At 33.4% G+C, this 25,064-nt stretch overlaps 1 protein-coding gene across 3 annotated transcripts in view; it reads right to left on the bottom strand.

Annotated features, from left to right (window-relative positions):
• Window positions 1-5,871: 5,871 nt before the first annotated feature.
• The window catches only part of LOC129225648 (calcium-binding protein E63-1-like), a 59,466-nt gene continuing 40,273 nt past the window's right edge, over window positions 5,872-25,064 (bottom strand). For all 3 annotated transcript variants that reach the window (XM_054860118.1, XM_054860117.1, XM_054860116.1), the window contains exons 3-6: window positions 17,690-17,833; window positions 14,863-15,005; window positions 11,062-11,173; window positions 5,872-6,646 (exon numbers count right to left, since the gene is read on the bottom strand). In XM_054860118.1, the coding sequence (XP_054716093.1) occupies window positions 6,624-6,646; window positions 11,062-11,173; window positions 14,863-15,005; window positions 17,690-17,833 (422 nt within the window). In that variant the 3' untranslated portion in view covers window positions 5,872-6,623. The remainder of the gene's footprint in view (window positions 6,647-11,061; window positions 11,174-14,862; window positions 15,006-17,689; window positions 17,834-25,064) is intronic.

Here is a 25,064-nt window from a genome sequence, read left to right on the forward strand (position 1 = left end):
TTTTTATGAAAATTCTTCCATTAATTCAATAAGGTTGTTTCCTTCACAAAAGTTTATAGAATTTGCAAAGAAAAAAAAAAAAAAAAACATGGAGCCAGAATTTTTTTTCCAACAGTTATTTTTCACTTTAATTTTTTTAACTGTCCGATTTTGGAAACAGGGCGTGATCTTTATGACGTTACAAGTAATGTACTTTGCCGCGCTACTGCATTGGCGAGCTAAATGTTAACGCTTTGGCAGTCAACCGCGTTACCAGGTCATGATAATTTACACTGCTCACTAATGGCCTGAGTGAATGCCATTTCATCACTTGTAATGTTATGTGCAGAAGTGTAAAAAATGAATTTCAATCTGCGCACCAATTTAAATAATTGTTAAAAAAGTTAAACTTCGTCAAATAATTTAAAAAAATGGTTAAATCCTATGTTTTTAAGCATGCTCTTTCCGAAAAAAATTTCGGAAACAACCACATTGCGAAGAAGAACATACAGTAAAACCTGTAAAGTTGGCCACTCTTGTAAGTTGATCACGTGTCTATCTTGACCACCAATCTGCTCAAAATTTGGCTGAGAATCATACAACAAATCCCTTGTAAGTTGACCACCTGTTTTAGTTGACCACTAAAGTACTGCACCTCAAGTGGCCAACTTACACAGGTTTCACTGTATTATGATTAGTAGCGAATAACTTCACGCGACTGTTTATTTGAGCGCCAGAATATTATGCTCTGACATGGTTCGCACTAGGGAAAAATCAAAAATAGGATTTTTCACAATGATCAAAATATTAAGTGGGACTTCTATAGGGAGTGTCCGCAAAAGCATGTTTGCCGAGTGGGATTATGGGAAACATGACAAGAATCACGCAATCCCTTGTATTGTACAAGCGTGAAACTGTTTGGTATTGAAACACTTTGAATGTATAGCTTTGAAGCAATTTTTTCTTCTGTATTTACTCTTCCACTCATCTAATGCCGGTCGATACAATGTTTATTATACTCTAGCAAAAATACCCGGCGTTGCCTGGGTCAGTAATAATTGTGAGAAACAATCGCTACTTTCAGTCGTTTTCTGTTTTAACTGAAAAAACTCAAAACACACCGCTTTGACGTGATTAAAAATCGAGCTTTTTCCTTACCCATAAAAGTAAAGTATAAAGAACGAACGAGCATTCATTTAGAAACGAAAGCACGAAATGAAGCATATAATAATTTGAAGAATTTCCAAAATATGAACTAACAAAGATCACTAAAACACCGTGCGCTTTATTTAATTAAATAGTACACACACAAAAAAAAAAAAAAAAAAGAGAAAAAAAAAGCTCTCTACTATGTTTCCCTAAGTGTGCAAAAAGTGGTTTCCAAATGTTTAAATGACTTTAAACTCGTGTTTGCTCCGAAGAAGCCTTGATTCAAAATTTTCGTTGTGATTACTTTTAATATTGCTGTTGCAAGGCAACGAATTTTCATAACAATGGGTTTTATATTTAATCATTTAATGGGGAAATTATATGACATTTACTGTTTTCCATCATAACGTTTTTGAAAAGTTTTTTAGGAATAAATTATAGCCTAAGTTGCTCCCTGATAAGGTAGCTATCTGTGGTGAAAAAAATGGTTAAAATCGGTTCAGTAGTTTTGAAGATTACTCCGGACATACATACACACACACACACACACACACACAGAAGTAGCCATCTTTACTAATATTATAGAGAGAGAGGGCGGATTTTTGTGTGTTTATATGTTCGAGGTAATCTTCGGAACCACTGCACCTATTTGAAAAATTCTTTCACTATATGAAAGGTGCTTTCTTACTGAGTAACATAGGCTATAATTCGAAAAAATCCGATAAATAGTTCTTTTTTTATTCAAATTTATGCCCAAAATTTCACGTTAATTGCCAATTATTGGTTATTAAAGGGGTGAAGAATTACTTGCACATATTAATATTATATATCGTTGGAAAGGGTAGAATTTTCTGCGTTCTAAACAGTTTATTTCAATGCTTTAACTTAATTACGGCGGGAGTAATTTGCGTTTTTAGCACGAACTTTTTTAGGCTTAGCTGAAATTTAGGCACTATTTTCTTCACTTAATCTATCAATAAAAAGTGAAGGAATTGTCTCACAGTTTTCTTTTGGACGGCATTGGAAAAAGCGAGATTTTTTACTCCAGATATCTCTCGACCTGTGGTCGAAAACATTTGCTTCTATCTTCAAAGGAAAAAAGTTACAAGCGTTTTAAAATCAATTTCGAAATATGTCATTTTGATTCAGGTTGTCAATCATTTTATTTTCGCGTTTCCATGGTTACGCTTTTTGCTTAAATCCTTATTTTGCATCTGATTTCTTAAACCATGGCCCCACTCAATGGCACTGGAGCTTACCTAAGTATTTAGTGGGGTCATGATTAAACTTATTTTATTTCATGTTTCCATGGTTACGCTTTTAAAATCCATCTTTCGCATTTTAATTTCTTAAAAGTATTTTAATATCTGTCGTCATTGTTTGGAAGGGTAATGTATGGTGTTTTTTTCTTTTATTTAAGTTATTCTTTAAGTTACATTAAGTTATTCTTTTAATTAATTGTTGAATATATGTCACTTGACGGGGATATTTCGATAATTGGGAATCTGGTACGGTCGTCTCATTTTTGGCGTATATAATTTTATTTTGGTAACCCTGCTCATTTATAGCAACCCTATGTAAATAGATGTCTCCGATCTCTTTGTTTTGATTTGCAAAGAAAAATACCTCTCGCGCAGGCGCTGGAGCCAAAAATTGACGCCAATGAAGAAAGATCGCCAGATTCCCAATTATCGAAATATCCCCCACTTGACACAATTTTTGTTCTCAAGGTAGACCGGGCAGAGCCGTGCAACGCAGCTCTTAATATATAAAGATTTGAAAACTACTGTTAATGTGATTTTATACCTTTTTGTTTGTTTGGCCAAACATTTATTATTGCTAAAGAAAAAACATCCGCTTCACTCGCAAAAGGGCTGGGTTCCGGTAGCGTGATCGCTTGGCACAATAGGCGCTGAGCAGTTCAGTCTAGGATTATTGTTTTAAGGCAACCGTTAATGTAATTCATTGTTTTGGCGATTTGTTTTGAAAGAAAAGAAACTTTTTATTTGTTTTTATCCAAGTGAAATGTACGACATTTTCTTCTTTTTTTTTTCTGACGATGATTTTTGAATGTTCCACGGGATGCTTTTTTTTTCATTAGACGGATGGATTATGATAGCGTGGTTGCTGGGCAAGTTTGGCGATAAACACTAGAGCTGCGGAATTATTTTTACATTTGAAAGATATTATTTGATGTCTTTTTTTGTTTATTTGGCGAAATATTTTAAATTGCAGTAAAAACCGCTTAACTCGCTAAATAGAGTTTTAAAGCAACTGTAAATCTATTTTAATGATTTGACGAAAGGTTTTAAATTCCAAAGACTCTTAAATAGTTTTTTTTTTGAAAAGGTGTGTACGCAATTTACACAAAGATCATTTCACATCAAAGGGGGAGGGGGCGTCAATTTTTTTTATTCAACGAACTTCCATTAAAGTTTAGCACGGGCATTGCTGTGCGGGTACTGCTAGTTTATGTATAAAGATAATGTTTATGCAATTACAGATGCATGCGACAGAGGCTTTTAAAATAACTTTCGGGCAAATAAAGGAAAATAGTGGGGATTAAAAAATAATTCACAGTCGCCACCTCAAAAAAATAAAGTAATAATCTTAAAAGGCTATCAAAACATAACTAGCTGATAATTTTTTTTACACCGAAATGTAAAATTATTTATTCTTTAATTTATTAAAAACCACCAAAAGCAGGCATTCGATCATAAATATTAGGGGGTGAAGTAGCCAAATTTCATCCTATTCTTGGATTTTGCCCGAATATCAATTATGTGAAAATTTAACCACAATGATGGAATTTCTATTATGCATTGTAATAACGATTCAGAAACGTTCCTGGAACACAATGGGTAGCTGATGTGCCCAATTTCTGCCAGCAACATATTTTGTAAAAACCAGGGACGTTTTTCGCTAAAATTCAGTAACCTTCCTGATATTATCCTGGAAGCTTTCTGAAAAATTCAGAAATCTTCCCGCTAAAAGCCAGGCGTTTCTCCGGAAAATTAGAGTTAACTTAGTAAGACATAATATCATAGCTTGGCATTTTCCTGATTCGTCAAGAAAGTTTCAAATGCAGTATTGCAAACATGGCCAAAGCTGAGACAGAATTGCAAGTAAGTATCAAGGATTTTACTCGCTTGCAATTATTGCAAAGCTACGTAGTCCATAGACTTATTCGCTCCTTTTGGGAACTTAATCAGTCTGGACAGGCCTTAATCTAGCTTAAGCCGATACACTTTAAAAATAATCTCAGTTAATCTTTAAACTGGGAGCTAAAAATATTTTTCACAAGAGTGAAAAGTCTACATTCTTGCAACTTGTAGCAATTCAGGAAACTTTTTGACAAGTAAACTTGATTTTTCCAGGAAGTGGATAAAAACCATTGAAATTCCGAAACGCAACATGGAAATACTCAGTAACGTTTCGGATTTTTTTTTACAGTGTGTGTGTGAAGTGTTGTTTTTATCTTCACTAATAATAAAGCTGAAAGTCTCTCTGTCTGGATATCTGGATCTCTCTCTGTGTGGATCACTGTGACGTGCATAGCGCCTAGACCGTTCGCCCATTTTTCATGAAATTTGGCACAAAATTAGTTTGTAGCATGGGAGTGTGCACCTTGAAGCAATTTTCGAAAATTCGATTTCGTTTTTTTTTTCTATCTGGATTTTAAGAACATCTTACAGAGCAAATTCCGTGGACGAGTAAATTACCAAATTATCATAACGTGGAACCGTAACATGGGCAGGCTAATTGGCGAGAAATTCACCATCCATTATTTGTAAATATACAGGCGAACCAAATGATCTTTTAATTTTCTACTACCGGCAAAGCCGTGCGAGTACCACTCTTAATAAATACGCAAATAGAGGAAAAATATTATTTATTACACGCTCCAATGCATTATTACAGCCAATGCTTATGCAAGATACAAAGTACAGAAAATGAATACTTATCACCTGTTAGAAAACAGCTATGAATCCTAAGAAAATCAAAGATCCACAAATCAATCCACAAATCATGTACTATACAGATGAAATGATTGTAATTAAGAATGATTAACCAACAATGCTTATGATAAATACAAATGAATTTGAAGATACATTGCTAAAAATAAGAAGAAAGAGAACTAGTCGGTTTTTTGATTTATTTACTATTTTGAAAATAATTCATTATGATATCTGAATATTTTTAAAGCAAACAATTTACATGCGTGAAATTTGTAGCGAAAATAATTTTTTAAAGAAATTTATTACTCATTTCTAACTTTAGTTAAAAGAGTGTTTAAAAGTTTTAAAGTATAATCAGTTCAAAGCATTCTGTAGACAGTCATAGCGATTCTTGTATCAAGTGAACTTCTTACCCTATCGTTTTCGACCTGTCTCGTATAAGAAATCGCATCCGATTCACCAATCGAAGATCAAATTCGCCATGTGACCAAGAAGAAAAGGCTATCGAAGTTGATCAGATGCGTGCGAGAATAGGGTTTGTTGTCATGTTTGTGCAATGAAGAGACGTTGATAAACTAAATTGCTTTGGACTTTTAGCTTGACAAAATGAATATAATAGCAGTTAAGTTCTTGTAAAAAACCTTGGCACTCAATATAGCATTACAATGTAAATGACAATCTAGCTACTGATTTAATTCAGCTTCAGTTTTCAGAGATGCGTAAAAAACATATTGTGGTACGACATGTTGTAAAAGACATATTGGAAACTACCCAGGGCCTGAATAGGCAGGCTAGACAGCGGCCTAGATCGCCCACTATTTAGGAACCCTTTGATGACGAAAATTGTTTTAGTCAATGGCTAAAATTGTTAAGTTTGAATACAGGGGGCTCCAAAAAATCATTTGGCCTTGGGCCCCCTGATATCTTAACCCGGCTCTCTTCCCAAGCTTTGTTTTGAAGAACACCAGCGTTCCTCGAAGAATCGATAAATGTCCCGAAAATATCAAGAAAAAGTAAAAAATTACGCATGATATTTAATGCTGTGTTAAATGGAAATTAAAATGAAACTGGAAGTTTTCGATGGTAAATGAAGTTGCAAAAATTTATAGTTGATTTTTCTTTTAATGCTATTTTTACTAATGTAAGAAAAAGTTCATTTCCAGACCGTTCCAAAATTCACAAATGTTCCATCACAGAAAAAGTCGGAAAATGCTGCTCTATTAAAGAAGAAACGTATCTCACAACAGTCATAATAAGAAGTTTATGTACAAACGATAGAGATCATGTACCATTTCTATAGAATCAATACTTTTCAAACTAATGAAAAACCTTCTTATCTCCTCCATTTCACTGCATTTATAAGAGGATGAAACATTTTTGATACAGTGTACACCATCCATAAGTTCTCCTCAGTTCTTTGCGACAGATGTTCATATCTCTTGGTTGAATTATTTCATTGGCTAACGTCTGGATGAGTCATTACTAGATTTTAGAAGATCTTCTTAGTTTTTAGTATAAAAGGATTTCGGCATCACTTCATAGAAGGATTTTCACGAACTCTGAAAGTAGGAAAAATAAAAATTTGTATTAAGCATTGAGCTAATGCTAAGCCAATGCTAAGGCAGAACTGCATGCAATATACCGGCAGTCCGGTAATCCCATTGAGAAGATATGAAATATAAGGAGTGAAGACTTTCATTCATGAAGCAAAAATCCCAGGGCACGTGATAGATTTTAAAGCAAAGCATTGGAAGAAATCATGTTTCTTTCCCTAGCTTCACGCAAAACGTGTCAACCATTCGCTGTTGTTGACTCACGTGATTTGGGGTCTTTGCCTCAGCTTATGCTAAGCAGATGATCGGACGTTCTCCTTCCATCTACTAATTCCTGCTCTAAGGCTAATCCCATCTAGAGACTGTAGTTTCGTCCTTGTTATGGACTTATCAATCTGAAATTGGGAATAACCAAGCTGGAGAGAAAAATTTGCTTTATCAAGCAGTTTGTTGGCACTCGTAGCTTCAATGAGATGACATCTGCTTCCAGCTCGGTTATTCCTCATTGCAGACTGATGAGTTCATAACATGGACGAAACTGATATGGATAACCTGGCTGTCAGTATATTGCATGCAGAAATTTGTAGTTCTGCAGAAACTAAATTTAACAGATAAAATGTAAATAGCGTTTGAAAATATTAACATGATTCAAAATTCTTGAGTCAGTTAAAGTGAATGGAAACTTGGGGTAAATAGTAACCGACTCTACTAACACTTGTGGTGATTTTTGAAACTATTGGAGAGTGAAAACTAAGCAACATAAAGAAAAAACTCTAAAATTTCTTCGTAACCATGTACTAGAGCCATTATTGATTCAAGATGACACAGTGACAATTTTTTTTTTTTTTTTACATTAGTGGTCTTACATTGTTCTCCCCAGCAGGGTTTACAAATGCGATGCAACAGGATTGAACCAGTTTTTTGTCATGAAGTAGGTTTTAAAAACATTTAGTTGTAAATTTCTGCTTCCAGTTATTTTTAATGTGCAACTTTGATGTACTTTCCCATACTAATGGGTAAATTAAAAAGCCCAAGTCTGTCATTCTTCTTCTTATTAGTTTTTTTTGGTTGATTAAAGTATGATGTAAATTGCAGCTTTGTGTGTATTTTACATAAAGTTAGCGCATAGTTTAACTTTTTGTAAAAGTTTTCTTTTTAAATGATTTAATATTACATTTGGAGGATTTAGCAGGTGCCATGCAATCTGTAGGACGCAGATTGAGTATTGATGGTGTAGAATATCTTAAAATTCTAAACTGATAGTGTAAATTGCAATTATCTTCAACCTCAAAGGAAAATAAAACACTTTCCATCTGTTATGCTGGGGTGTTGATTTACCACCAACAGGGCGGACGGTATGGTATAGTGGTTAGTACAAGAATCTCCTGGTTACAGGAGTTAGGAGTATGAGCTTGGCTGCATCAAAAACGATTAACGTTAGGTCAGAAAAACACTTCTTTATTCTCTCTAGGAGACATTAGATATTACAATAACTTGAACTAGGTGTACACCTTAAAATGAGCATGATTGAAAATTATAGTGTCATTAGAAATTATTCCGATTAAACAAACATGGTAAAAGAAAAAATACATGCGCCTAGGGGTTAAACATGGTAAAGGAAAATATACATGTACAAGAAAAAAACAACCTCACCCAAAGAGTCCAGATCAAACACTCGTACGACGACGCCGGATGTATTTTGGAGCATAGCAGCGACCTTAGGTCACTCGCGGGCCGTAGAATCGACCTCTACGAGCCCTCGCTTGATAGACACGCGCACAAGATACAGATTCTTCGCCTTATCGGCCACTGCTTTCACTTTTACTCGGCGAGGGAGCCGGACATTTTTCCAACAGGGCTAGGATGTTTTCCTACCCTTGCTCCGGGGATCCTGCACTGTTCATGCGGTGGGAAGTCGTTGCGCCATTTTCACACGTGCTCAGACGTGCAGGGGCTGCTCTGCTGCGCTGGGGCTGCTCCGCTGTGCCAGGCTCTTTGCTCCGGGGATATGGTGACAGTTCAGGCGGTGGGAAGTCGTTGCGCCATTTTCACACGTGCTCAGACGTGCAGGGGCTGCTCTGCTGCGCTGGGGCTGCTCCGCTGTGCCAGACTCTTAGAGAGTTGCGAATGTGGCTCCAAAGACTTATTAGATGAATTCTGATGAGGGGTGCAGGCGGTGCAAGAAGATTGCCAGCGGCTTGAGCATCAATTTTCCGGGGGCTATGTTTCCGAGTTCAGAGTTCCTGGTCTCTGGCCGCCATCTGCTTCCATCGGGCACTATGTGGCTTCTTCAAGCCTGCATTCTAATTCCACTTGGGCCGAAGACGGTGTTCCTTTTGGGGAAGAGTTGATTTTTTCTATTATCTCATTCTTGAGACATGTTACCCCAAAAAGGCTACTCTCTTTCTCCGCTTCTTCCAGGCCTCTCTCGTCATCCGACCGCGTCTCTCCATGGCTACCCGAGCAAGTAGCGGGAAGGAGAAAAAAAATCTCTCTCCAGATAGGCTGGGAGAAAAACGGGTTTTCATTCGATGCGCTGTATGGTGCTGACATCTAGGTTTGGTGCATGGAGTTAATTGGTTTCCAGTATGAGGTATTATTTGAAATTGTGACAAGTTTGACAAGTTTTGTTGTCACACCATCTACGCTCTGGTTTCCGGGGTAAATGGAACCACGCTGGGGGTAAATGTAAACATTATTTCATTCACTGACAAACAGCCATAAAATCAATGTTTTCATATTTAGTTACTCTCAAAGAACTTAAAAGTGGGGCAAACCCAACCTTGCAGCGTGGTAATGCTGTAAATAAAATCTGCTTAGCCTTCACAATGCTGCTAGGTTAGGTTTTGATCACAATGTACAAAATTTTATCGCTCATTTCATCAAAAAGAGAGGGAAGGATCTGTAGTTGAAACACTAAATTCTGTTTCCATTCACCACAACTGACATTACTTGAGATAAGAAAATGGTATCATCGAGAAAGTATGCTGATGTTTCAAAGCCACAAGCTTAAATTTAAAGTTTTAAAATTAGTTTTAGCTTTGCTAGCAAAAGTGGTTACTTGGTGCTCCATATGTTTAGCGTGGGGAAAAGTATGCATTTTCGTTTCTTTTCTTGTCTGGAGTTTAAATATTTCTCGCTGCTGATCTATCAGCTTGACTTGGTTCATCTAAGGCTAAAGCTGACCTATCAACCATTCTGATGCCATCCGTACTCGCTTAGCTGCATTAATTGGCAGTTGAGTTTTCGTATCTCGCTAACGTTCGCATTGAAGAGATCATGAACTTAGGAAGAAAAATAAGTTTAAAAAGACAGATAACTGTGCCCAAAAAAACAGCCCACTCGTGTTTTTCCTTGCTTAAAAATGGCACCGATGAGTCAGCTTGTGTGGTGAACACAGAGATTAGAAACAGGCAATAAAGATAGTTCGTGCAATAAAAATTCGTGTTGTGGTATGCAGAAAGGAAATCCGTTGTTGCAGCATCTGATCATCTCCAGAGAGAAAAGTGTCCAATGGACACGGCGTTTGAACCAGGTGGATGAACACAAAGAAATTTGAAGCGTCACTGGACTAACTTTTTAAAATTATTTTTTTGCGACGGGTTGTTTAGCTCCAAACTCGAGCACTACGAAGCATGGATTTTGCTTAATTCAAATGCTGAGCAAGAGACGGAGCATAAAAAATGATTACTTTAATTAATTAACAATTCCGTTACGTCAATAACTTTACGCTTTGAAATATCGCCAAAAGACCACATCATGGCAGAAAAACCACGCAAACTCACGCTCTGATTCAAAATGGCAGATCGGCCTATCGAAATTACTGACTCCACTTAGTGCAAAATAAGTATTTAAATAATTCAATCAGTTCGCGATTGTCTGTATGAGGGCCTGTTAGTAAAATTGTGTGGTACTAATGACGTCAACAGGGAGCAAATATTTCGTTTCTGTCGTTGATTGGCAAGGCCCAGTTTCCAATATAAACGCAAAGCTCGATCTCAATAGCATAAACCGTCCTGACATGACATGTGTATGTCACTGACATCATTACAATGCTTGAAACGTGTTCACTAATAATTATATTCACCACTAATTCGAACCTCAGTCAGACAAACAAACAATCGTTTGAAATCTTTTCATCCAATCAGGAAGATGGTCTACACCGGCGCGGCGGTTCCAGTGACTGACGGAGGTTAGAATCGAATGCTAACTGCGATAAGAACCTGTGACGGCAGATCGATCTGAGACGGTGAGATGGCGTTTACAGGCCCGGATAAGGAACGTTAAAAAGAAAGTCATAAAATAGATAAACTAGAATGCATTAAAATTCTTATATTACATTTTCTGTGAAAAGTAATTTACTGAAAAGGTTAGCTTGATTGGCAGACTATTTTAGTGCGATTTTTATAGAACATGCTCACCTTCGTAATTTATGCGCCCATCATGGTCTATGTCCGTGGCTTTTAACATTTCATCGAGCTGAACTTCTGTAACTGGTTCTCCAATTATATCCATAGCCATTTTCAGTTCGTCCTAATTGAAGGGAACTTCATTACACATTTCAACATACGTATAATGATGGATACAATAAAAAAAATTTTGACATTTCAAAAGTGTTAAAATTTATCTGCAAGGTTTTATAAAAACTAAAACAACTAACTTTTATTTCCCCTATCTGAAATAATTAGATAGAAGGTCTGTATGAGCATTCTGTTATGGAAATGACCATAAAAGGAAAACCACTGCTTTTTCAATAAATATGATGGAGCTGGGGCACAAATTCTGCTTCAATGGAAACAAAAGAATCTTGCTCGCGCTTTTACTTCCTTTCGTTTATGCCGCATAGGACACACATCTGTACATTTGAATGTCTTCTCAAGTCTTGGAGGCATATACAGGCTGCTTCGCAGTTTTTAATTCCGCGAAAATGCTTATGATATCATCACAGACTGATGATAAAGGAGATCATCTGTGACTTTTGTCTTTTGGTTCGCCATAAAGCCACTTTATTTTAGGGCAACACAAACTGTTTGGTGCAACTGAACGACGATGTATCCTTAATATTCATCTCGAAGAGCTGTTGAAAACTCAGTAATGCGATGCTTTAACTTACTTTCATAACATGGCGGATGATCCATTATTATACGTGCTTAGTAGAGCGTTTTGAAATGGTTGAAAACATTTCAAACCGATATCTTTTGTTGCTTTGTTTAACAATATTTTATGCAGCGAAATTCCATGGATGGCTAGTTTTGAACATTTTTACTTTGCGGAAAACATAAATCAATGACCCTCTGTTAAAATATTAACAAGCCTGACAACATTTGGCGCAGTAGTTTTTCATTAAGGTCATTTGAAATCAGAACTTAAGATCTTATAGTATACTTGTACTACAGATTAAGTACTCGTTAGAAAATCACCCAGAATTGTTTCTCAGAATTTTCTCTATAGTATCATTCTCTTCTGCCATAAAGTTTTAACCAGACGAAGGTTTACACTTGGTTTTTCCGGGAACAAAATTTGATCTTGGTTCTGACAAATATCAAGTGCTGAATCTAATGCGGCTGGGGTCTAATTTTTCGCAACTTTTTCCGTTTTCAAAAACTCCGCAATTGAAATGTAGCATACAATGGTATATTACAATCTCGATGTATCGGAGGGAATTCGGGAAATTTTGATGCACCTTTTATATATTAGAACTAAATTCAAAGTACTTAACCCATAAACACCAAATTTAATATAAGTATTGAAAACTAATACGCTGTTTAAGAAAATGACGAATGACTACTGAAAAGTGATATAAGAATTTTGGACCTAAGTATCCAGATTTATGCCATTGAAATATACCATTACATGCCGTGTTTCAATCGCGTACTATGTCTCGAAAACAGGACAGTTGCAAAAAACTAGACCTCCGCCGTCGGGTTCAGTGCTTTCGATATGCGAAAAAACAAAGTTAAAATTTTTTCTTTCTGGAAAAACAAATTTATACCCTGCCCCTAGCAAGATTGTTTTTTAGGGCTGTATTTTGAATTTTAGTTTTATCAAATGTTTTTAACGTATTCTCCCATTGAATTAATTTTTCTGATGGCTGTTGTTTTGTTGTAAATATTGAAGTACATAAAAAAATAGTGTTTAAATTTACCGAAAAAAACAACAACAACTTAAGTGTTTTTTTTTTGTATACATACGCCATTGGTTCAGAGAAAATTTTTCACTAAATTCGTTGACCAAGAAATTATCTAATCAAATTGTGCTGATTATTATCTTACCTAAACTTCGGGTGATATGAAATATCATTTATACTATGTAAATAATGAGAATCTTTCTAATGATAATAACTTCGCTATCAAGACGTAGATGATCTGAATGATATCTTATCATTTAGGACAAACACTTTTAAAACTATTCGTAACTTATTGGGGCGTTTCTAAAACTTGTTTTTTTTTTCAAACAGAAACCTAGCAGTTTTTTAAAGGTTTTTTTTCCTCAATTAAGATTGAAAAATTAAAAGTCTTCATCTTCTACTTATCTCCCACCTGGCAGGACGAAGTCATACCACGTATAGAAAACCATTCACATTTATAAAGTCATAAACCTCTAGTGGCGAGGTGTAGATATCGACCCTGCGCAGTCCGAAGCAGTCTAGAATGTGCTCTGGAGAGGCTTGTTGATTAAGGCACTTGGGGCAAATATGGAAGGTGCCATCAGTACACTTAAGGCAAAAAATTAAAAGTATTGAGATTTAAATTTGAGTGGTGACGTAATTTCGCATATGAAATTTATACCTGTAGGTAAACATATAATGGATAGTTTGAGTGACACTTCTGCGCATTTTTTTGCTTTAAATGAAGTATTAAAACTTATATTTAGACTGTAAAAGAATAATTAAAATTACTTTTTAAAGTGTGTTGAATTTCTAGAACAGAGCTTTTCTATCACTGTCAAATTGATTTTCTTTAATCTTTCAGCAAATACAGAGATTTAAAATGCTTATTTATATGTATTTAAGAACTGCTTAAATAAGTTTCGTCCGTAAAGTTACTTTATATACTTGACTACAATAACCGCCATCGAGTTATAAATGCAGACTTATCTTAAAAGCAGTGTCCGTATGTAGGCTACTCCAAAATTCCAAAACTAATCGACGGATTCACTTAAAATTTTTTACGCAACGTTCCATTTGTATAGAAGAGCGACCATAAATTTTTATCCCCGAAGTTCTAAGAATTTTACAACAATTTAGAAACATTTGTCTCTAACCAATGATTTATTTGTATTTTTTGCCTATTGTTAAGTTATAATTGAAATTAATGCTAAGCTCATTGCCTAAGAATAGCAAGAAACTCAGCCTTTTTGATCATTCGTTTTAAAATATATCAAATACCGGTAATTTTAACAGCAAACATATAATTTTAAAACAATACATTTTGGTAGTCGGCAGTCTGACGAACGCAAATTTTTCTCACAAATTTTTCTCACTATGATGTAACACGTATCTTGTAAACGTAGTCGTACCATTAAGTAAAAAGATCCATTTTTTATAGAGAATTTTGAGATCTACAACTTTGAGGTACTTTTTTGATAAAACTTATCGTTTTCGAGAAAAATCCAAAAATCCTAAAATTTTGACTTTTGATCCCGAACAAGCTTTTTAGCACACATGGGATCGATGTGGGCTTTTGGCACTTTATTTGTAATATTAAACCCAAGGTCTGTACGAAAATTTGACTCTGTCGAAATTTTTGTTATTTGATCACTATTTTTATGTCCAAATTGACCGGACTATAAAGAATTTCTGAAAACATCTTTTACGTACTTTGTCCCTAAACGACCAAAAATGGCTATGAGATGTCTTGTCAGATGCTGATGTTGAATTCGCGCCGTACATTTCATTTTACAACGAAACTCGCTAAATTTGTTGACTTTACTTAAAATTTCGGCAACTTTAAGACCTCATATTTCGATAACGGGGCCACGTGGCCACATAATTTTTGTGCTGCAAACATATTTTACGATGCTCTTCCAAATACTATCAAATTGGATTTTTTTCGAATTTCCTTGATCGTGTGGTTTTTTAATGTGTAATATTTTATGAAATATAAAATGTTAAAACCGGGATATTATTTTATGCTAACCCTATATAATAATTAGCTGTCCATATCTTGAGTCAACTTTTTTCGAAGCTTCAAGCAAAGCTAATTTAAAAAAGAAAAATTTACTTTTGTGATGTATCCATTTCCATCTTTATCAAAGACACGAAATGCTGCTAATAAATCTTCCATAATGTCATCTTCTTGTCCACCGATTTCTTCTTGACTTGCCATCCATCCAAGGAATTCTTCTTCACTGACTAGACCATCATCTGCAAGAAAAATGCACATTTAACTTTTAAATAGGCCATGATTTTGTCCGAAACCACATGTTGTCCATAAGAATTTTGACTGATCAGTGAACGGATATTCAAGCGCAATTTCATTTTCAAAAACTCATGGCATTGTTAGAAACGCCAACATTTGACACTTGGAATAAAGCATTTTAGTTGATACATGTACGAGGCATTTTTTAAAAGTAAGGTTCGTTTTGAAATAAAAAAAAGAACGAATACAGATAGAGCAAATAAATTTATTGCACTAAAAACTACCATCTTTACGCTATTTTTCGACATTGATTCCGTGATTTTCGAAGCATTTGTCATAGCGTGGTACAGGTTTTTGTATACCTATTCGTAAAACGTTGCCGCCTGTATAGTCAACCATGTAGGACCGCCTGTATAGTACTCTTGTAGGACTCTTTGTAGGACGTTTTTGAACATTCCCTGGTCTGCCCCCACCTCTCTCCAGCAACTTTCATTTGTTTCGGCATCTAAACTCTTTCCTAGGTGATCTGTGGCACAACAGCAATAATTAGCTCAGAGAACAATTTACCCCATGGTTGGCTACACAGGCGGCAATTTTCTACGAATAGGTATACAAAAACCTGTATCATGCTATGACATATGCTTGGAAAATCACGGAAGCAATGTCGAAATACTGCTTAAAAGTGGTAGATTTTTGTGCAATAAATTTCTTTGCTCTATCTGTACACGTTCTTTTTTATTTTGAAACGGTCCTTACTTTAAAAACGTCCCTCGTAATTATTTTTAAAACCTGGGAGAACTTTTGCCGTTCTGCGTCAGGTGTTTTTTTTTTTTTTGGAGGGGGGAGGGTAGAATGAAAAAAGGTTCCCCAAATCTGTGAAGGAACACTCCGAACCAGCAGTGATGTTCTCATCAATTTTTCTGAGGGTATACTCCCAGTAATCCATTGAGCTCAATTTGTGTATGTGATCATATACATAGTATGTCATGATATGAAAATTTATGAAGCATGAGGGTATACGCTATATGTATAAAACATGTTTGAGAGTATACGGCGTGTATGGAGTACACCCTATGGGAACACCATTGCCAACCAGTGAGTAAAACTTAGAATTTTCTAGTAGTTTTCTCTTTGAAAATGTGTCGAAGGAAACAACTATTGCCAATTTATATAAGAAAAAAAAGAAAAAATACTTTTGAAACTTTATTTGAAGGAAAAAAAAAGGGTTTTCATTAATAGGTCAGTTTATCTTACACGGTGGTTAATAACCACAACATGGAAGATCAATATCAGTGGTTATAATTTTTACCCCATTTTAACAATTTTTTGTGTGATTTTTGGAGCTCTTTTATGTTCTAGGGCAGCATTTCTTAAATTACGTTCCACGGAACCCCAGTGTTCCACGGAAATCCTTCAAGGGTTCCGTGAAACTTGCATACTTTCTTTTACTTCAAACTATTTAGTTGCTTAAAAAATGATAAACATAAGATTTAAGTGAAGCTTTTAATAAGTATTTTCATATGAGCAGCAGTGGAATTATCAAGATGAATTGTGAATTAAAAATTCATACACTGTTTGTGTACGACTTTTGACTACGTCACTACAGCAGGAATACGAACTTTTTATTAAAACAACGTCTGATTAATCCTAGCAAGAAAAATTACATTACAAAATGTCACCTTTTCAACTCTGGCGCAGTTTAATAAATGAATGTTTTCGAGTATCACAAAAGGCGATGTTGGCGCCTTTACCATTTGCAACTGTATTATAGGAGTCAAACAGGGCTTCCAACACTTATATGCAAACAATAGATACCACAACAGATTTGATGTTAAACTGGATATAAAAATTCAACTGTCTGCAATAATAAAACCAGCATTACTTATCTCATTAAAATTTAAATAAAAAAAGGGGTTTGAACGAGGCTTAAGAATTAGTTTAAGAAATTTTAAATAAGTTTTGGAGTTACTTTTTGAAGACAATAAATATTTTGTGCAATAAATATCATTTTTACTGCAAATATTTTCAGAATTTTTCATTCAAGCAATACTGTTAAAGAAAACCAGGGTTTCCACGAAAAACGTGGACTTTAAAACCTTTATTAGACAGGGTTCCACCTATTAAAGAAATTAAAAGACGCTGCTCTACGGTCTAGGGCATAAGACGATGAATTAAAAATATGGTATAGTTAAATTTTTGGATCATGTAATATTTTAAGAAATTCTTTGTGTTGTGGCTAAAAAGTTAAACAAGTTTATTCTGAAAAGTGAAACTGTTTCCTATGTATCGCAGTAAATAAGTCCTTGCCTGTTGAAACAAATAATAAATAAGTAAATAAAAATAAGCATCATTTACGGACGGTAACCAAAGCTGTTCTATTGATTAGTGACATCACTGTCATTTATTGTGACATAAAATATAATGTGTTGTGTCATGTATTATGTTATGTGTAATAAATATAGAATTTTGTACATTGTACACGTGTAATATACACACATATGACACATAACTCATTTATTGTGACATGTAGACTATCATGTATTATGTCATGTATTGTGACATAAATAAATAAAAAAAAGCATCATTTATGGACAGCAAACAAAGTTGTTCTATTGATTAGTGACATCACTGTCATTTATCGTGACATAAAATATCATTTATTAATTTACAAGAAAAATACAAGTTTTACCTCTTTCACTTGCTTGACTGATGAGAGCTTCCACAACACAGTCTTCTATTTTAATTCCTAAATTTGACAGCATCATTTTCATTTCACTGAGATTCACTCTTCCATCTTGGTTCTTGTCCAGCATACAAAACGCAGTTTTTAACTCTGTTTTGAAAAAAAAAATAATTAAACGGTTAAAATAACTAAAGATAATTTAGTATTATTAATGAACTAGAAAGTCTCCCGTCATGATATGACGGGTGAAAATGTGCTTCCACATATAAACGCAGCAATTGCCTGTTTGGTGATATTTTGGTAGTTTGAGTTTTAACCCTAACTCCAGTGGATTAACCCTTAACTCCAGTAGATAGAGTTCATTATCGCCGACCATTTTTACGTTTCTTCATTCTCCTAAAATGAAAGTTTTCCCAGTAAAACACCGGATCAAGTTCAGCCTTGTCACAATAAAACCTTTCCCTGCATGTTAAACACTATCAAATCATGTTATCAAATTATTATGCCGCACAGTGTGGCATAGTGGGCAAAAATCCACCGAACTCGCGGGTTATGAGCTAGGATCTTCTATTATGGCTCAAAATGCGGCAAAATTCTTCGACTATTTCGTAGTGGTGCTACAATTTTGAATTTCTTAACCCCCTAAGCCCCGCAGAGCTCAGAATGGAGTCAAGTCGCGATTTTGAAAACTAAAAAGTATGACCATATTTTTTCCCTGATAGGTGGCTCAATGATTAGTATAAATCGAGGAATTGAATGATAAAACACAGTTTTTGATCGCTGCCGGGTGTTTAGAACTGCTTTTTTCCACCGTAAAAGTCATTAAAAACATTAATTTTTAGGTTTTTCCGTTGAAAAAATTGGTTTTAACGGTCTTCACACATCTTCCGCGCAAGAACAAATATATATTTTGATTCTAAACTACAACTTTTCAATCATTTCCCAAAGTTCAAAAGGTAAAAACCTCCCTAAAACACCGAAAAATCGCTCAAAGTCCGAATTTCAGCTCGAGATCCTACTATTGTCCACGAGAATACATCTGCAATAGCGGCAAACAGCTTATTTTATACGTATACATTTATATGTTTACTTTTCGAGAATAAATCGTCTGCGTTCGAATAAAGACCTTTACATTTAAAATTTCCTAATGTTTTTGATGTTTTTAAGAAAATTTAATGTATTAAAGTAACAGTTGAGCAAATGTGTAGACGCAAAATTAGTATGTTTGTCTGTTTAATCGAAATAATCGTAATATTCGAATTGTAACAAGGCATGTTCACTCTTTTACATAAGTGTTTTTGTTGGAATTTTAACTTAAAATGTAAAAACACGTTAAAATTCTAACGGTTTTAAACTAAATAATTGATGCTCCGATGGACTCTTTTAGCCCCATTGTTGTTTCTAACAACATCATTTATAGGTTAAATTACAGCTAAATTAAAGGTAGGACTGAAAGAATTAATGAAATTATAATTTTACTTCACTCTAATTTAAGAACGAATATTTACAAATATATGTCCATTAGCTTTCACTTTAGAAGTATGAAAAACAGTAAAGACATCTTTTTTTTACTTTATTATAAAGTTTTATTGAATTTATATTACAATTTATGTTGTTTTGTTGGTTTTGCACGCAGAAACTAATTTCAAAAAATGTAATTTACATAATTTGTTTAAATACTTATTTATGTAACAGAGGACAAAGTTTTCTATTTTGTATACTTATGTAAAAGAGTGAACATACCTCTTACAATTCAGATATTACGATTATTCCGAGGAAACAGACAAGCATACTAATTTTGCGTCTACACGTTTGCTCAACTGTTACTTTATTATATTAAATTTTCTTAAAAACATCAAAAGCATAAGGAAATTTTAAATATAAAGGTCTTTATTCGAACGCAGACGATTTATTCTCGAAATGTAAACACATAAATGTATACGTATAAAATAAGCTGTTTGACGCCATTGCATAGATGTATTCTCGTGGACAATAGTAGGATCTCGAGCTGAAATTCGGACTTTGAGCGATTTTTCGGTGTTTTAGGGAGGTTTTTACCTTTTTAACTTTGGGAAATGATTGAAAAGTTGTAGTTTAGAATCAAAATATATATTTGTTCTTGCGCGGAAGATGTGTGAGGACCGTTAAAACCCATTTTTTCAACGGAAAAACCTGAAAAATCATGTTTTTAATGACTTATACGGTGTAAAAAAGCATTTCTAAATACCCGGCAGTGATCAAAAGTTGTGATTTATCATCCAATTCCTCGATTTATACTAAGCATTGAGCCCCCTATCAGGGAAAAAATATGATCATACTTTTTAGTTTTCAAAATCGCGACTTGACTCCATTCTGAGCTTTGCGGGGCTTAGGGGGTTAAGAAATTCAAAATTGTAGCACCACTACGAAATAGTCGAAGAATTTTGCCGCATTTTGAGCCATAATAGAAGATCCTAGCTCAAAACCCGCGAGTTCGGTGGATTTTTGCCCACTATGCCACACTGTGTGCCGTGGCGTGAGTTTCATTGTTGAAACACGCGGGTTATTTTATCATCGGCTATTATTTATATGAGGATGATGATAATTTGATGAAACCGCTAATTACTAAACGCAGCCAATTAATACACAAATTCAAATTTTACTTCAAGTAATAAATATTATCAGAAGAATTAACGCATTTAAAAAATGAGTAAAAACTTTTAGTTAAAAGACAAAGCATATCCTTACTGCCTTCTTTACAAGAACTGCAAGAAACCAAATAAATAATAATAATAGTAGTAGTAATAGTAAGAACTTTTATCTTTTATCGTATGTCTAATAAAACACCCATGTTGATTAATTTTGGGAGAAGGAATCTAAAAAGAAATATAAACAAACATCTTTATTTACTAAGAAGTTTTTTTTAATATCTGGATGAGTTCCAAATTCCAGTTTCTTCTCTGATGATCGTTTTCTAAAAGTAACATTCGAAAAGTATTTTTTAAAGACTAGAAGTTTTTAAAAGATATTTTCACTTTAAAACACAACATGACAACGGATTACTTATAGTAATTACTACACAACAAAAAATAAAAAGATGTTTTTTATTTCAAGTATAAATCCCCATTTAAAATTTCTTAATTGTTTTGACTCTTGGGGTTTAGAAAGAGAAGAATAAGAATCAGTGTTAAAGAGCATAAAATGAAAAAAAGTAAGACGGTTGAATTAAAACAGAATACTTAAAGGAAGAATATTTATTAAACCATTTAAAAGGTGTTTTGAGCGAGATTCTTTAAAATTCGTTGCGTAGATTAGAGAAAGCTCCGGTTAGTATTCCATAGGCAGTTTAAAAAGGACAAAATTTGTTTCAACTATTAGACGTCTCTCATTATTTTTGAGTTTTAGAGGCCGTTTTCATCATTGGTTGATGATTTGAGATTTCAGACGCCTGAAGATCTTTTTGAAATTTAATTTTAGAAGGAAAAAAACAACTTATTTAGGGAAGGCGCTTAAGCAATAAATTCGTTTATATGAGAAAAAATATTCTAATAACACCCTCAATTTGGATTTTTCATCATAATGGAAATTTATATATGTATGAAATAAAGTTAAACGTTTAAAAGAAGATAAAGAACCGAAGTACCATTTATGCTGTTGGAAAATTTCCAACTGAATTACCCGAATCATAAAGTTACGAAACAAATAGCTAATAAATAAGCTATACATATAATGGGGGTATGTTATATAGGTGTGGTGATTTTTGATAAATTAATTAGGAAAAACATTTAATATTTCACGTAATTTTTAGCAAGTCTGTCCTACAAACTCTGAATCCGTTGGTCTGTTATTATTTAGTGTACCGTTTTTAATAGCGAAACTCAATTTTACCAGAGTTATATTTCTTAAGATTCTGTAACAATGAAATTTTCCCCAATCATTCCGTTCAAGTTATACATTCTTGTAAATTATAATACATGTCTATGCATATCTATATACATAAAATAAAATAAAATGTTTTTGTATGTATGTATTTGTGTAGACTAAAATAATCTTTACACCGCCACCAAATCTATTTAAGCAGTCGCAAAAGGCGGCTTCTTGGCGGAAGAGTTAAATGGCGTAAAAAACAAATTGTGCAGCAAGGCGACTATTTAGCCACCAATTGCGGGTAGTTTTCATTAAATTATTATTTGCTGTCTAATAATTACTTCACTTCCTGCTGAATTGCAGGAAAATAATTTGCTCATCCTTAATTAGTTTAGAAAACTACATGGATCTACTGTAAGTGTTGTTCACGGGAAAGCAACCGAAAAATTTACATAAAATATTTGTTGTAAAAAGTTTCAAAACCCAAAACCGTAGCTAATGAAAAATGTTTCGCTTAAATACATTTTCGGCTACAAATGATTTTTGAAATAATTTTCTTTTTAATTTTTATTTATTAGCAGATATGTAGAATGTAACTTATATATGAAATTTTTGACAGAATTGTAAATAAAAAATATCCTTATCTTCGATTTTCTAAGCTAAATATCGCTCTTTAGAAACATTGAGTGAACTAAAAATTGAAGAAAAATCTGTTTAAGGTAAAAAAAGAAAAATATGCGTGCAGTTATTTGATTTTCCATAAGTTATTATAACTTAGCAGTTGCTTTCATTTTTTACTCTATTTAATTGAAGCTGTGTAGCTTAAGTTATGCTCAATGAAGATTTAACCTATTTAAGAGTTGATGTTTAAAATCATTTGAAGACGCTTATCTAATTTATGCTCCAAAAAGTTACCGATAAGTTTTTTTTAAATATGTGTACCATCCTCATTACAGCTTTTGCCAGTGAACGAAGCCAGCTTTACCAGAAACGCTTTTAAAACGTGGTTTCTGCTTACGAGTTCTTTTGAAAACTTTCCTAAAAAAATTTAGATTAAAAAAATATTTTCCTTAGCTGACGTATTTGACATTAATTAATGTATTTTTATTTTTTGGAATCAACTTAGTTTCATAGAATTAAGTTGATTATTTTTTTAGAATTTTCAGAGATAATAATTGTAATTTATATCCAGAATTAGAGTATTAAAGTGGACCGAGCATAGTGAATGCTAAATTTCTTTTTCTGCAACTGTATTTGACATTTTCAGTCCTTCTCCAATCTGATTGTTATGAAAAAAGTTAATATTTAAGAAAAAAAGAGCATAATTGTGAACGTTTAAAAAACTGCGTAAAAATTTCTAGAGTTGCGACATTGTCGGTTTTGAATGATCGGGAGAGTTGATACTCCCTGTACACGTGTAATGTTAAAGTGCTAAGTTTTATGTACCTTTTTCTCAAAAAAGTTTTAATGATAGAAACTTACAGTTTTCAAAATGTTTTCAAATAATATTGAAAAGACTACTGAAGTTAAATTCTAAGGCGGTTTCTTTCGTAACTTATTAAATTTTAACCACTAGTCACTTTTTAAATAAAAAAATTGACGTTTTTGACCATAAAAACAGCTGTGTGGGAAAAGTATGAGTCCTAAAGCTAAAATTTCACTCATAGTATTGAGCATATAAATAAAATATGATGAAAATTTCAAAATAATAGGTCGAGTTGTTTTGTGAAAAAATGGAACATGAGTTTTTAAAATTGAAGCTTTGAGAAAATCGCGTTTGAATGTAAAATTGTACGTACATTTTAGTACGTTTCTTCCTTGTTAATATTCAAATTGTGTTACTTGTAATCGAAATAGAAACATGAATTTGGTATCGTTTGAAAGATCTTGGTTTGAATATTTTGAATTTGTAACAACAGCGGGATACACACACACAGCGGAGGTACACATATCGTAGTTTCTCTGTACGGAATAGCGCTATAACTAAAATTGAGTTTTATCCAACCATGTCTTATTTTAATCTATGTTTACAGACTTTTATATTACTAGAGTTGGTTTTGTGGGTTTGATTAATGTTATGAATATTTTTCTTCTTTTCTTAACAATAACGAACTTCGAGAACATTAGTTTTAGACATTGGCAGATAGCCAAGTGCTGGTAGCAAAAACGCAGCACAAAAGGAGACAAATTCATCAAGCAAAGTAATAATCAGCACACCTCAAATCAATCTACAGCATACAAAACCGGGGTCAAGCAGTGTGAAACAGTAATTATCCACTAAGAACCCAAATAAAATATCTCATTCCGAGATTCAGACAGATAGCAAAGTAGAGGAATGTGGGGCAAAGTGATATAGTTAAAATAACTGAGCTTTCTCAAAATGAATAAATTTGAAATTTGTTTTGCAAATTACTGTACATAAAGAAACAGCATTGAATTTTATGATGAAAATTGCATTGAAACATTGTTTTTAATTTTTGGCAGTAAAATTGTGCCTTCAAAACAAAGTGGAAAATTTTCACTTTTTCTTTGCAGTAAAGTGAAAAATGAAATATTTTGAAAACGAAATACTTTCTATCCGATAGTAAAAAATATTTTTGAACAAATTAATGAGTAAATAAACGGATAAATGAATAAACGAAGAGATAATGAAAGAAGAAACTAATAAATAAATTAATTAATAATTAATACGTGAGCAAAAATTAATGAGTGAATAAAATAGTGAATGAATAAGAAAATGGAGTGAATGAATGATTTAATATATGGGATTTTTTTAAATGAAGAAATATAAACAAATTAGATAATAAATGAATAGTAATGAATGAATTTAGTAAACAATTGACTAGCTGCAAAAAAAAAAAAAAAAAAAAAAAAAAAAAAAAAAAACCTAAATATCAATTGAATAAATACTGCACCAAATATTAGAAGGTTTCAATTAATATTATTCAACTAATATTTAGTAACAAGAATTTTATCATTTGAAAATTATCAAAATACGTTTTGAATTGTTGCAACAAAACAAAAATTTGAGTGTCATTTTTTGAAAAATGCTTGTATTATCATATGCTTTGATTTTCAGAGGTAATTTTTTTGACTGCATTAGACTACATATGTTACTACATAATTGAAATATTACTTAGAAGATGGCGCTAAAAACGGATTAAATATATCACCTTTTCACTTTGCCCCATATTCCCCAACATAACAAAGAAAACAACAATACTCTAAGCTGCATTTGATATTAGGAATGCGAATAAATCAAATTTGGAGTAAATATTTCAAAAAATGTTTTTTAAAAAAATTGAAGAATTTAGTTTTCAATGATCCCACGACGGGTTATTGGATAATAATGAATATTTAAACATTATTAAGTTCACTACAGGGTAATTCCATGATAAGGTCAACCAGATGATCAAATTTTCAAAATTAAAATTTCTAAACAAATAATGTGACATTTTAAAGGTAAAAAGTTGTATATTTTGAAATGTCTGTCTAAAATTTGATCACTTCAGTTATAAATAAGTTACAGGAGGTT

The sequence above is a fragment of the Uloborus diversus genome, chromosome 7, assembly GCF_026930045.1.
Source record: "Uloborus diversus isolate 005 chromosome 7, Udiv.v.3.1, whole genome shotgun sequence".
Classification (NCBI taxonomy): Eukaryota; Metazoa; Arthropoda; class Arachnida; order Araneae; family Uloboridae; genus Uloborus; species Uloborus diversus.